Source organism: Ptychodera flava, chromosome 14 (genome assembly GCF_041260155.1).
Source record: "Ptychodera flava strain L36383 chromosome 14, AS_Pfla_20210202, whole genome shotgun sequence".
In the NCBI taxonomy this organism is placed as follows: Eukaryota; Metazoa; Hemichordata; class Enteropneusta; family Ptychoderidae; genus Ptychodera; species Ptychodera flava.
Window position 1 is genome coordinate 8,162,340 of NC_091941.1, and position 16,007 is coordinate 8,178,346.

The 16,007-nt window shown below is 36.5% G+C and overlaps 1 protein-coding gene across 1 annotated transcript in view; it reads right to left on the reverse strand.

Moving 5' to 3' along the window:
- Nucleotides 1–16,007, reverse strand: part of LOC139149186 (sphingosine-1-phosphate phosphatase 2-like) — a 29,300-nt gene that overhangs the window by 10,971 nt on the left and 2,322 nt on the right. The window contains exon 2 of the mRNA XM_070720757.1: nt 14,762–14,851. Within this exon, the coding sequence (XP_070576858.1) occupies nt 14,762–14,851 (90 nt within the window). The remainder of the gene's footprint in view (nt 1–14,761; nt 14,852–16,007) is intronic.

Below are 16,007 nucleotides of genomic sequence, written 5' to 3' on the forward strand. Positions count from 1 at the left end.
CGTGTATGTGTTATACTACCACAAAGTTTTATAATTTATATACTTAATGTAGAATTTATTTCAATAGCCAGGCTAACTGTTCAACATAGCGCTCTATGGCAAAATGATAAATTCAGCAATTGTGAATTGGTATAGCTGTACTGGACTAGCAATATGATTATTTTCTAATCCCTACCCAATTTACTAATAGTGTCTGTACTTTTCCATTTTTCGTTTCTGTTCACTATTGGGAAATAAATATCCATGATCCTTTATACAAAAGCACAAATGCAAAATGGGATATCTGAGTGCTGTACAAAATTGTTGCTGAGAACCTATTTCTCTTCAAGGTAATTTAAGTAATAAGATGACATTTCAATGACTGTTTATGATGATTGTTTGTGTGTTTAGTTTAGGAATTGTTTTCAAAGTTATCTTACAGTGATAAAAGGATTTCTAATTATATAAGTCCAATATGTTCAACATCTCACTTCCATGTTTTCTTTACAGGACTGGTAAATGATTAAATTTAACCTAATGAGAATTGCAACATAAAGTATTTCCTCACCTTGAATATTTTAAAGGTCAAAGAAAAGGTGTATTCAAAGTTTAATACAATCTACATTGGGCAACAGTATAATTGCAAAAGGTTTTATAGAAAATGCTGTCATTTTATTTCATGTAATACTTGAAACTTGAAATGTTATGTAAGATTTGAAATTAACACTGGATTTTGTTTGACCAATATTGCTGAATATATTTTACCATTTACTGAATTGTTCATTAGCATAAATCCAATATGACGACCATAAAAATAGTTTTCTTTAATTTTTCAAATGACTAATTATGCCTAGCGACATCATTAGTAAAATGAATGGTTATATTAAGGGACATCACTTGTTTCTGTTATTTTTTAGTATTCAATATTACACTATGGAAATGTGACCATCTTTATTATTAGAATGTTCTTTTCCCCCCATAACAAAGAAATTGACATGAGACTTTTCTGTGTATTTCAACCCATTGTAATGATTGTATGCTAAGAGGGTGTACAGAATGAAAAGCACTGTGCGACCAAACAAATGATTAATTTATATAATTAGCTTAATTGACTAGACGGCCTGTATAATTTCCAGACAATTTAATCCCAATACTTCCCATCAATATTTGAAAGAAAAGGTATACTCAAAGTTTAAGACAATCTACATTGTGCAACAGGGTATAATTGTAAAAGGTTACAATAGGTATCTGGAATACCTGTATGTAGTATTCCGTATCAAAGCTGATATGTCTATAATACTTCTCAAAGATTTGCTAGTTTATAAACTTTTGGGTTTTTTTTGAAGGATTTCTCTTGATGACAGTGTGTACCAAATATCAGATAGTGTAAAATATTCTTTATCGTGATATTGGCTTTCTCATTAGAGTTAAGTGGTTTGCTAAAGATATCAGGTAATGAACATCCATCGCTATCTGATGTCTTTACTGACATCTGTCTGATTGGATTTTTATAAATACCAATAAAATATGAAATACTGTACATGAATATGACATAATATGCCCCCTCATATGAACATGCAGATACTTTTCAGTGTCTGCTCTTGTTTGTCATTTGATTGGTTACTCTTCTAATGTCTGTCCAAAACAAGATGACTTCACCCTTGTAATATACAGAATGCTGACACAACAAAGCTACATAAACCTTTAACAAACCCTCTGTAAACAGTTATACCATGCACAAGGTGTAGGGACTTACGGCACAGAGAACGAAAAGGCATGTCAGGATTTGGACAAACTCAAAAGGGGCAATCACTGAAAGTACCAAGATATTAGGTACATTAATCACCCTGAGGGGTCACTATTTATCATCCTGAGGGCAAACGCCTGAAGAATATTGCACAGTGTTGCATGGTATTTGAGTTATGCACTCTACTACCTTTCATTCTATCACTTATACCATATTGGTGCACTAATTTTTTAATACAGAAATAATGAATTCTGTCACTTGATGTCAATGTGTTTTGGCAAACCAACTGATGTCAACACGTTTTGGCAAACCCACTGAAAGTGGTTTGAAGACCAAAAAGAATCCTCATATCAATAGGTTGAAAATAGCATTACAGACATTTGTTGCTCCCATGTAGTATGTCATACAGTGGGTAAGGAAAAATAAAACTAAGCATACAAATAATTATTAGGGAGACTAGAATGTGTGTAAAATAATACACATAAATCACTCTTCTTGCTTGGAACCAAAAAAAAGCAATCTGGTTCCTCTTAATGTTGATGTATATGAGCTTTGAAAGTTTTGTTGATGTCAAAAATTATTCTTGGTACTAATTACTACTTATAATACAAGTAAAAGGAATCAGTCCTTTGACAATGTTTGACAGAAGCCAGCTTTAAGTCAACAGTGATGTGTTTTGCATGCAGTCATGTGATGATATGCTTACTGTATACACCTAATTACTAATTTTTATTAGCTCCGCTGTCAGCGACGTGGAGCTTATCAAATAGGTTGATTTTCCGTCGACATCCGGTGTCCGGCGTCCGTCAACAATTGCCTTCTCCTCTGAAACCGCAAGTCTGATTGCTTTGAAATTTTATATGCAGTTCACTTGGAGTAACCTCATGTAAGTTTGTTCAAATTGTGGTGAAATTTGCATATTTGTATTATTGGGGCATTTTTTACTGTTTTTGGTAAAAAAATCTTCTTCTCTGAAACTGCTTGTCCGATTGCTTTGAAATTTGATATGCAGTTTACTTCAGTTACATTTATTCAAATCGTGGTGAAATTTGCATATTTGTATTTTTAAGGCAATTTTTGTCATTTTTGGTAAAAAAATCTTTAAAAATCTTCTTCAAAACTACCAGTCAGATAGCTTTGATATTTGGTACCTAGGTCCCTAAGGATGATCTATTTCAGATTTGTTCAAATCACAGAGGGACCGTGTTCAAATTGTGTGGAAATATGCAAATTTGCAGTTTTAAGGCAATTTTTGCCATTTTTGGTCAAACAATGTGTATTTCCAAAATTACTCATCTGATAGCTTTGAAATTTGGTACACAGGTTCCTACAGATAAACTTAATGATATTTATTGAAATTATAGCTGCAAAGCAGCAATCACCGGGTTTCGAGACATCTCGGTCAACAGGGGCAATAGAGAAATACATATGCAAAAAGATTGGAGGCTATGGTAGTATTTGTGAAATCGAGGTCAAAAGTAGTCGAGGTGATGTGACATTTTGTTAAAAGAATTCAATATCATAGTTATCCCTTTATACCAAAAATCAGACCTCTAGCTCTATCACCTTAGCCTAGAATTAGATATGTGCATAATTGATGAGGTCTTGTCATGTGACATATTTGCAATAGATTTCTATCCCATAGTAGTCCCTGTGTACCAAAATTCGGATCTCTAGCCCTATTGGTTAGCCTAGAATTAGATATGCGCATAATTAATGAGGTCTGGTCACGTGACATATTTGCAATAGATTTCTATCACATAGTAGTCCCTGTGTACCAAAATTCGGATCTCTAGCCCTATTGGTTAGCCTAGAATTAGATATGCGCATAATTTATGAGGTCTGATCATGTGACATATTTGCAATAGATTTCTATCCCATAGTAGTCCCTGTGTACAAAATTCGGATCTCTAGCCCTATTGGTTAGCCTAGAATTAGATATGCGCATAATTAATGAGGTCTGGTCACGTGACATATTTGCAATAGATTTCTATCCCATAGTAGTCCCTGTGTACCAAAATACGGATCTCTAGCCCTATTGGTTAGCCTAGAATTAGATATGTGCATAATTAATGAGGTCTGGTCACGTGACATATTTGCAATAGATTTCTATCCCATAGTAGTCCCTGTGTACCAAAATTGGGATCTCTAGCCCTATTGGTTAGCCTAGAATTAGATATGCGCATAATTAATGAGGTCTGGTCACGTGACATATTTGCAATAGATTTCTATCCCATAGTAGTCCATGTGTACCAAAATTCTGATCTCTAGCCCTATTGGTTAGCCTAGAATTAGATATGCGCATAATTTATGAGGTCTGATCATGTGACATATTTGCAATAGATTTCTATCCCATAGTAGTCCCTGTGTAACAAAATTCGGATCTCTAGCCCTATTGGTTAGCCTAGAATTAGATATGCGCATAATTAATGAGGTCTGGTCACGTGACATATTTGCAATAGATTTCTATCCATAGTAGTCCTTGTGTACCAAAATACGGATCTCTAGCCCTATTGGTTAGCCTAGAATTAGATATGCGCATAATTAATGAGGTCTGATCACGTGACATATTTGCAATAGATTTCTATCCCATAGTAGTCCATGTGTACCAAAATTCGGATCTCTAGCCCTATTGGTTAGCCTGGAATTAGATATGCGCATAATTAATGAGGTCAAGGTCACGTGACCTGACCCAAAATATTTGGGTGAACATTAACAGCCAATGATCGTCTATGTCGAAAAAGAACCAGACTCCTAGCTCTATTGACTAGCCTGTAATGGGCATTTGTAAATCTACAGGGCAGGTCAAAGGTCACTGAAAAATGTGAAAAATAATACTTTAAAAATCTTCTTCTCAAAATCGGCAGGGCCTATGACCTTGAAATTTGGCATGAAGGAGCCTAGCCCTATGGTCTACAAAAATATCTGACAGAATTTTGATTGGTTTATTTTTATGCAAATTAAGCCAAGTTGAAAGTTTAATTTCAATATGGCTGCCAGGTCACGTGACCCATTGTTATGGTCATGTGATCAAAAAATTACTTGTGAGGAGTTTTACCTATGTGCCAAATTTGAAGTCTCTAGGTGCAACAGTGTTCGCGTGGCAGTTGCATTTAGAGGACGGAAGAAGAAGAAGAAGAAAAAGAATAATAATAATAATAAATATAGCTGCAAGCAGCGATGACCGGGTTTCGACACAAGTAGCAGCATTAAGAGCAAAAGAAAAATTAGATTGTGCGCATAATTAATGAAGTGCAGGATGCAGTGTCATTAGGTCTCCCATCATACCACATATGAAGTCTGTAGCACTTGTGGTTATCAAGTTGTGGACATATAGGTATATTTAAGGTCAAAGGTCATCGAGGTCACATGACATTTTGTCAAAAAAATTTTATTGCTAAGCTATCCCTATATACCAAAAATCAGACCTTTAGCTCTATTGGCTGGCTCAGAATTAGATATGCGCATAATTAATTAGGTACAGGATGTGATGTCATAAGGTCTCCCATCATACCAAATATGAAGGGTGTACCACTTGTGGTTACTGAGTTATGGACATATACGTATATTCAAGGTCAAAGGTCATCGAGATCACATGACATTTTGTCAAAAAAATTGTAATGCTAAGTTATCCCTGTATACCAAAAATCAGACCTCTAGCTCTATTGGCTGGCTCAGAATTAGATATGCGCATAATTAATGAGGTCTGGTCACATGACATATTTGCAATAGATTTCTATCCCATAGTAGTCCCTGTGTACCAAAATTCGGATCTCTAGCCCTATTGGTTAGCCTAAAATTAGATATGCGCATAATTAATGAGGTCTGGTCACGTGACATATTTGCAATAGATTTCTATCCCATAGTAGTCAATGTGTACCAAAATTTGGATCTCTAGCCCTATTGGTTAGCCTAGAATTAGATATGCGCATAATTAATGAGGTCTGGTCATGTGACATATTTGCAATAGATTTCTATCCCATAGTAGTCCCTGTGTACCAAATTTGGAGCTCTAGCTCTATTTGTTAGCCTAGAATTAGATATGCGCATAATTAATGAGGTCTGGTCACGTGACATATTTTGCAATAGATTCTATCCCATAGTAGTCCCTGTGTACTAAAATTCGGATCTCTAGCACTATTGGTTAGCCTAGAATTAGATATGCGCATAATTAATGAGATCAAGGTCACGTGACCTGACCCAAAATATTTCGGTGAACATTAACAGCCAATGATCGTCTATGTCGAAAAAAGAACCAGACTCCTAGCTCTATTGGCTAGCCTATAATGGGCATTTGTAAATCTATAGGGGAGGTCAAAGGTCACTGAAAAATATGAAAAATAATACTTTAAAAATCTTCTTCTCAAAATCGGCAAGACCTGTTACCTTGATATTTGGCATGAAGGAGCAAGGCTATAAGGTCTAAAAAGTGACTGGAGCAGAATTTTGATTACCACCTTTTATGCAAATGAAGTCAATTTTAAAGTTTATTTTCAAAATGGCCGCCAGGTCATGTGACCTATTGTTATGGTCATGTGACCAAAAAATTACTTTTGCTGAGTTGTACCTGTGTACCAAATATGAAGTCTCTAGGTGCAACGGTGTTCGCATGGTAGTTGCAGAAGCTCGTCGCAAGAAGAAGAAGAAGAAGAATAATAATAATAAATATAGCTGCAAGCAGCGATGACCGGGTTTCGACACAAGTAGCAGCATTAAGAGCAAAAGAAAAATTAGATTGTGCGCATAATTAATGAAGTACAGGATGCAGTGTCATTAGGTCTCCCATCATACCACATATGAAGTCTGTAGCACTTGTGGTTATCAAGTTGTGGACATATAGGTATATTTAAGGTCAAAGGTCATCGAGGTCACATGACATTTTGTCAAAAATTTTTTATTGCTAAGCTATCCCTATATACCAAAAATCAGACCTCTAGCTCTATTGGCTGGCTCAGAATTAGACATGCGCATAATTAATGAGGTACAGGATGTGGTGTCATAAGGTCTCCCATCATACCAAATATGAAGGGTGTACCACTTGTGGTTACTGAGTTATGGACATATACGTATATTCAAGGTCAAAGGTCATCGAGGTCACATGACATTTTGTCAAAAAAATTGTAATGCTAAGTTATCCCTATATACCAAAAATCAGACCTCTAGCTCTATTGGCTGGCTCAGAATTAGATATGCGCATAATTAATGAGGTCTGGTCACGTGACATATTTGCGATAGATTTGTATCCCATAGTAGTCCCTGTGTACCAAAATTTGGATCTCTAGCCCTATTGGTTAGCCTAGAATTAGATATGTGCATAATTAATGAGGTCTGATCACGAGACATATTTGCAATAGATTTCTATCCCATAGTAGTCCCTGTGTACCGAAATTCGGATCTCTAGCCCTATTGGTTAGCCTAGAATTAGATATGCGCATAATTAATGAGGTCTGGTCACGTGACATATTTGCAATAGATTTCTATCCCATAGTAGTCCCTGTGTACCAAAATTCGGATCTCTAGCCCTATTGGTTAGCCTAGAATTATATATGCGCATAATTAATGAGGTCTGGTCACGTGACATATTTGCAATAGATTTCTATCCCATAGTAGTCCCTGTGTACCAAAATTCGGATCTCTAGCCCTATTGGTTAGCCTAGAATTAGATATGCGCATAATTAATGAGGTCTGGTCACGTGACATATTTGCAATATATTTCTATCCCATAGTAGTCCCTGTGTACCAAAATTTGGATCTCCAGCCTATTGGTTGGCCTAGAATTAGATATGCGCATAATTAATGAGGTCTGGTCACGTGACATATTTGCAATAGATTTCTATCCCATAGTAGTCCCTGTGAACCAAAATTCGGATCTCTAGCCCTATTGGTTAGCCTAGAATTAGATATGCGCATAATTAATGAGGTCAAGGTCACGTGACCTGACCCAAAATATTTCGGTGAACATTAACAGCCAATGATCGTCTATGTCGAAAAAGAACCAGACTCCTAGCTCTATTGGCTAGCCTATAATGAGCATTTGTAAATCTATAGGGGAGGTCAAAGGTCACTGAAAAATATGAAAAATAATACTTTAAAAATCTTCTTCTCAAAATCGGCAAGACCTGTGACCTTGATATTTGGCATGAAGGAGCAAGGCTATAAGGTCTAAAAAGTGACTGGAGCAGAATTTTGATTTACCACCTTTTATGCAAATGAAGTCAATTTTAAAGTTTATTTTCAAAATGGCCGCCAGGTCACGTGACCTATTGTTATGGTCATGTGACCAAAAAATTACTTTTGTTGAGTTGTACCTGTGTACCAAATATGAAGTCTCTAGGTGCAACGATGTTCGCGTGGTTGTTGCAAAAGTGCGTCGCAAGAAGAATAATAATAATAATAATAATAATAATAATAATAATAATAAAAAACATAACGATTACAATAGGGTTTCGCACCAATGGTGTCGAAACCCTAAATATAGCTGCAAGCAGCGATGACCGGGTTTCGACACTAGTAGCAGCATTAAGAGCAAAAGAAAAATTAGATTGTGTGCATAATTAATGAAGTACAGGATGCAGTGTCATTAGTTCTCCCATCATACCACATATGAATTCTGTAGCACTTGTGTTATCAAGTTGCGGACATATAGGTATATTTAAGGTCAAAGGTCATCGAGGTCACATGATATTTTGTCAAAAAATTTTTATTGCTAAGCTATCCCTATATACCAAAAATCAGACCTCTAGCCCTATTGGCTGGCTCAGAATTAGATATGCGCATAATTAATTAGGTACAGGATGTGGTGTCATAAGGTCTCCCATCATACCAAATATGAAAGGTCTAGCACTTGGGGTTACTTAGTTATGCCCATATATATATATATATATATATATATATATATATATATATATATATATATATATATATATATATATAAGGTCAAAGGTCATGAAGGTCACATGACATTTTGTCAAAAAAATTGTACTGCTAAGTTATCCCTATATACCAAAAATCAGACCTCTAGCTCTTTTGGCTGGCTCAGATTAGATATGCGCATAATTAATGAGGTACAGGATGTGATGTCATAAGGTCTACCATCATACCAAATATGAAGGGTGTACCACTTTTGGTTACTGATTATGGACATATACGTATATTCAAGGTCAAAGGTCATCGAGGTCACATGACATTTTGTCAAAAAAATTGTAATGCTAAGTTATCCCTATATACCAAAAATCAGACCTCTAGCTCTATTGGCTGGCTCAGAATTAGATATGCGCATAATTAATGAGGTCTGGTCACGTGACATATTTGCAATAGATTTCTATCCCATAGTAGTCCCTGTGTACCAAAATTTGGATCTCTAGCCCTATTGGTTAGCCTAGAATTAGATATGCGCATAATTAATGAGGTCTGGTCACGTGACATATTTGCAATAGATTTCTATCCCATAGTAGTCCCTGTGTACCAAAATTTGGATCTCTAGCCCTATTGGTTAGCCTAGAATTAGATATGCGCATAATTAATGAGGTCAAGGTCACGTGACCTGACCCAAAATATTTCGGTGAACATTACAGCCAATGATCGTCTATGTCGAAAAAGAACCAGACTCTTAGCTCTATTGGCTAGCCTAAAATGGGCATTTGTAAATCTATAGGGGAGGTCAAAGGTCACTGAAAAATATGAAAAATAATACTTAAAAATCTTCTTCTCAAAATCGGCAAGACCTGTTACCTTGATATTTGGCATGAAGGAGCAAGGCTATAAGGTCTAAAAAGTGACTGGAGCAGAATTTTGATTTACCACCTTTTATGCAAATGAAGTCAATTTTAAAGTTTATTTTCAAAATGGCCGCCAGGTCACGTGACCTATTGTTATGGTCATGTGACCAAAAATTACTTTTGCTTAGTTGTACCTGTGTACCAAATATGAAGTCTCTAGGTGCAACGGTGTTTGCGTGGTAGTTGCAGAAGCGCGACAGAAGAAGAAGAATAATAATAATAATAATAATAATAATAATAAAAAACATAACGATTACAATAGGGTTTCGCACCCATGGTGTCGAAACCCTAAATATAGCTGCAAGCAGCGATGACCGGGTTTCGACACAAGTAGCAGCATTTAGAGCAAAAGAAAAATTATATTATGCGCATAATTAATGAAGTACAGGATACAGTGTCATTAGGTCTCCCATCATACCACATATGAAGTCTGTAGCACTTGTGGTTATCAAGTTGTGGACATATAGGTATATTTAAGGTCAAAGGTCATCGAGGTCACATGACATTTTTTCAAAAAAATTTTATTGCTAAGCTATCCCTATATACCAAAAATCAGACCTCTAGCTCTATTGGCTGGCTCAGAATTAGATATGCGCATAATTAATGAGGTACAGGATGTGGTGTCATAAGGTCTCCCATCATACCAAATATGAAGGGTGTAGCACTTGTGGTTACTGAGTTATGGACATATACGTATATTCAAGGTCAAAGGTCATCGAGGTCACATGACATTTTGTCAAAAAATTGTAATGCTAAGTTATCCCTATATACCAAAAATCAGACCTCTAGCTCTATTTGCTGGCTCAGAATTAGATATGCGCATAATTAATGAGGTCTGGTCACGTGACATATTTGCAATAGATTTCTATCCCATAGTAGTCCCTGTGTACCAAAATTTGGATCTCTAGCCCTATTGGTTAGCCTAGAATTAGATATGCACATAATTAATGAGGTCTGGTCACGTGACATAATTGCAATAGATTTCTATCCCATAGTAGTCCCTGTGTACCAAATTGGGATCTCTAGCCCTATTGGTTAGCCTAGAATTAGATATGCGCATAATTAATGAGGTCTGGTCACGTGACATATTTGCAATAGATTTCTATCCCATAGTAGTCCCTGTGTACCAAAATTTGGATCTCTAGCCCTATTGGTTAGCCTAGAATTAGATATGCGCATAATTAATGAGATCAAGGTCACGTGACCTGACCCAAAATATTTCGGTGAACATAAACAGCCAATGATCGTCTATGTCGAAAAAGAACCAGACTCCTAGCTCTATTGGCTAGCCTGTAATGGGCATTTGTAAATCTATAGCGGAGGTCAAAGGTCACTGAAAAATATGAAAAATAATACTTTAAAAATCTTCTTCTTAAAATCGGCAAGACCTGTGACCATGATATTGGCATGAAGGAGCAAGGCTATACGGCTAAAAAGTGACTGGAGCAGAATTTTGATTTACCACCTTTTATGCAAATGAAGTCAATTTTAAAGTTTATTTCAAAATGGCCGCCAGATCACGTGACCTATTGTTATGGTCATGTGACCAAAAAATTACTTTTGCTGAGTTGTACCTGTGTACCAAATATGAAGTCTCTAGGTGCAATGGTGTTCGCGTGGTAGTTGCAGAAGCTCGTCGCAAGAAGAAAATAATAATAATAAAAAACATAACGATTACAATAGGGTTTCGCACCCATGGTGTCGAAACCCTAATAATAATAATAAAAAAACAGAACGATTACAAGAGGGTTTCGCACCCATGGTGTCGAAACCCTAATAATAATAATAATAATAATAATAAAAAACGGAACGATTACTAGAGGGTTTCGGACCCGTGGTCTCGAAACCCTAATTATGATGAAATCTGCAATTTTGTATTTTGGGGGCAATGGTCTGAAAGCTTTGAAATTTGGTATACAGGTTTCTACAGATGAACTAAGTAATCTATGTTGAATTCTGATGAAATCTGCAATTTTGTATTTTTCGGGTAATCTTTGTCATTTTTGGTCAAACAATGTGTATTTCCAAAATTACTCATCTGATAACTTTGAAATTTGGTACACAGGTTCCTACAGATGATCTAAATAATATTTGTTGAAATTATGATGAAACCTGCAATTTTGTGTTTTGGGACAATTTTTTCTCTTTTTGGTCAAAAAATGTGTTTCTCAAAAAGTACTGGTCTGATTGCTTTGAATTTGATATGCAGGTTCCTACAGATGAACTAAATGTGATATATTGAAATCATGGTGAAATCTGCAATAGCGTATTTTTGGGGCAATTTTTGCCATTTTTAGTCCCCATGGACACCGTCCGGGGGGGACCTATAGGTTTGGTCATGTCCGTCCGTCCATCCGTCCGTGTGTGCGTCCGTCCGTCCGTCCATTCACGCAGATATCTCAGAGACACCTGGAGCGATTTCGTTCAAACTTGGTACAATGATAGTACCCTACCTCATACAGATGCACGTCGATTTGTTTCACAATGCAATCAAATTTGGCCGTGTCAGAGGACTTTTTAGTTTTCACCTCCATAGACTCCCATGTATAAGGCAGTCCATAGACTCCCATGTATAAGGCAGTCCATAGACTCCCATGTATAAGGCAGTCCATAGACTCCCATGTATAAGGCCAAGAAAAATAAAAATTTAGTTTCTCATTGTATTCATATTGCAAAAAGGATGCGGTGACACAGTTTTTAGTCCCCACAGATAAAGTCCAGGGGGGGCTTATAGATTGGGTCATGTCCGTCCGGGAGTCCATCCGTTCACGCAGATATCTCAGACACTTTGACAAAATGTCACGTGACCTTGGTGACCTTTGACCTCAAATATACATATTTGTCCATAACTCAGTAACCACAAGTGCTAAAGCTTTCATATATGGTATGATGGGACACCCTATGACACCACATATTGTACATCATTAATTATGTGCATATCTAATTTTGAGCGAGCCAATAGAGCAAGAGGTCTGATTTTTGGTATATATGGATAACTTAACAATGCAATTTTTTTTGACAAAATGTCACGTGACCTTGGTGACCTTTGACCTCAAATATACATATTTGTCCAGAACTCAGTAACCACAAGTGCTACACTCTTCATATTTGGTATGATGGGACACCTTATGACGCCACATATTGTACCTCATTAATTATGCACATATCTAATTTTGAGCGAGCCAATAGAGCAAGAGGTCTGATTTTTGGTTATAGGGATAACTTAGCAATACAATTTTTTTTACAAAATGTCACGTGAGATTGATGACCTTTGACCTTGATTATGCATATATATGCATAACTCAGTAACCACAAGTTCTTTACGCTTCAATTTTGATAGGATAATAGACCTTAAGATGTCACATCTTGTATCTCATATGGATTAATTAGCAATACAATTTTTTTTTTCAAAATGTCACGTGAGATTGATGACCTTTGACCTTGATTATGCATATATATGCATAACTCAGTAACCACAAGTTCTTTACGCTTCAATTTTGATAGGATAATAGACCTTAAGATGTCACATCTTGTACCTCATTTATTATGCGCATATGTTTTTCTTGGCTGGCCAATACAGCTAGAGGTCTGATCTTTTTTCTCGATTTAGAACCATAACTTAGACATGCCTCATGTGTTTCAAATTGGGAACAATGACATAGACGTATGTATCCATAGATCTGAACATATACACTCCAGTGATACTTCTTAATGACCACATTTCCCTGCCCCATCAAGACTAATACTCCTATTACAAGTGGGGACTATGTCATTGTCAATGACTTGTTGGTCAAATAATGTGTTTCTCAAAAACTGCAAGTTGATAGCTTTGATATTTGGTATACAGATTCCAAGGGATTATTTTAATATATGATATATTGTAATTATGGTGAAATCTGCAATTTTTATTCTTGGGGGCAATTTTTGCCATTTTTGGTCAGAAAATTTCAGAAAATTATTTGGAGTAATAGGTTCAGGTTACATATTAAATTATATATATATATAATATATATATATATATATATAAAATTTTGACAAGAATTCTCCAAAATTACAAATTTGGTCATTTGTAATTTGCAGATATTACCATAAATAAAATCCATAAAATTAACAAAGCTATAGTATTTCTACCTGAGACACATTATGAATATCAGATTCCTGAGGCCATTTTTTTACCATTTCAAAATTTTACAGCTCATTTACATATATTGATACTGACATCATCCTAACAACACCTACACAGCTAACTCTATGGCTGTAGGTCCTGTGTTTTACAAGATTTTGATAAAGATGGACATACATAGGTATGTATGTACACACATAAATACATACATAAATACATACAGACAGACAGACATGAACAGACAGACACTCTGACACCAATTGAATCCAGACAACTGGTATACAATAGCTCCTATTGCCATCCTATTCTATTGGCATGGGAGCTTATACAAAAGGCCACACATTGCAATCATGTTCTGTAGCTGCTTCAAAATAAGAATTCTGGCTTTTAATGTAAACATGTTTTGGGAAATTACACTTTTGGAAACTTCATTTCAACAGATTTCAATCTCAGCTGTGTAATTTTACATGCTGATGCACAACACAGTGACAGTCACAAGACAGTGACAACATCAGCCCTTTTGTTTCACTTTCACTTGGGTGAGGTACATATTCCCCACATGTAAAGTCACTTTATTATAATGCTGTGGAAATTTTCTCAAAAATCTGAGCAAAATTGACTGGGGTCTATTTTATAAAGGGGACAAAAATAGACTTTGGTGCTCAAAGGGTTAAAATGAAAGTCCAGGCCATTATAGTAGAGTTCAACATAATTCCAATATAAACTTATCATATTTTGAAAATGGAAAATGAAGAAGTCATGACAGAGTTCAACAAATGAGCTGTGTTGTCTATCATGAAGGGGGTTTACAAATATTTGGAGTTACTGAGTAGATAATGTATTTGAATGTCGATTGAGGGATGTACCATTAGATCTTGGGAGTGGTTGCTACGATGAAGATGTGCAAATTTGATTTTAATTCCAATTTTGTTTGCAAAGTTGGCTGAACATAAATACTTTCTTTCCACAATTCACAGTTTTTGTAGTTTCAATCATGTGAAGATCTTTTTCCACAAGTTGCTCTCTATTTGTCACCCTATAGTTTAAACCATGATCCCCAAGATGTACTTGTCCACACTTTGTATAGGGAAAGCAGATCTGAAGATGTTTTTTTCAAGAGAAATGAAAACTTACCAGCACACTATGCATTCCAAGATAAAGTCTGCTGCAACACACCACGGAACACCAGGCGATCACCATTATCACTCCGGCTATGAATGGAAACTGGCAGGAGAGCATCGCAAGTTGAAAGAAAACAAGTAAACACATGTGAACTAAGATATCTGTCAATCTTGCAATTGATAAATGGTTTGCACAACTATTAGAAACAACTTGATGTTAACACTGGGACGTACGCCAACAGTCTGACAAATGTCTTGAAAGGAACGAGCTCAACTAGCGATGGAAGCTGAAAGCACTAGAGATCGAGAGGTCAATAAGGAAAGCATGGACCCATAAAAAGGGCGCACAGCGTGATAATCCCCATAAAGCACATTTATCATCGAATTATGGGTACATGTCATTACTGACACGAACCATGGAGTCTTCCGGTATCTCCATGTACGAACTCAATGCGTTGTAGAACCATTCAAGCACAGTTCAAACGGTAACTTAAAGTACCTCCGACACAGGTAGCCACTCCTACACACAGGTTATCGTAACGTTGCTTGGATAGTCGTTCGAGGCGGGCGGCCGCAGGTCGCTGATTACTTGGTTTCCAAGTAAACGGCGACCCGCGGCCGCCCGCCTCGAACGACTATCCAAGCAATGTTACGATAACCTGTGCTCCTACACCCTACCATCTTGAAGTAACCTTCGCGAAGTCCTCGCCTTGATAGCGGTAAAACAAACGACCTCCGGAAAATATCTTTGTGTGCATTGGTATTTACATTCATATTTGCCATCAATGTAAATATAAAAAGTTTTCCACAAAACGTAGTTGAATGACCCAGGATGGTTGAATCGCCCGCGGGACCGTCGCTTTGTTCTTACACGAATAAGCGTCGGGGCACATCAATCAAGAGATTTTGGTGTTATTTTATTTTAATTCATTCGTTTGTTCATTAGGCCTACTTCAAGTACTTGTGCCCGTATACCATTGATTATTGCTCAAAATGGGTGCCCGCCCCATGCAAGAAATTGCACTCTCCACCCTTTTGCTTTTTAGATGATAAAGTTCACTGTCGTCCATATTTTTGAGCACGCTCATGTAGTCACTTTGTGATGAGTCACGAACTCACCTGACGACAAACGAACTGTACAATCATTATCGGACCTGCCTGTAAGTAGCAACCACAGCGTGGTAGTATTCACCTTGTGGATCAGAATTGCCAGAAAATTATACTATTCTTCCAAAGATGATCCGTGTATACTGACTTCA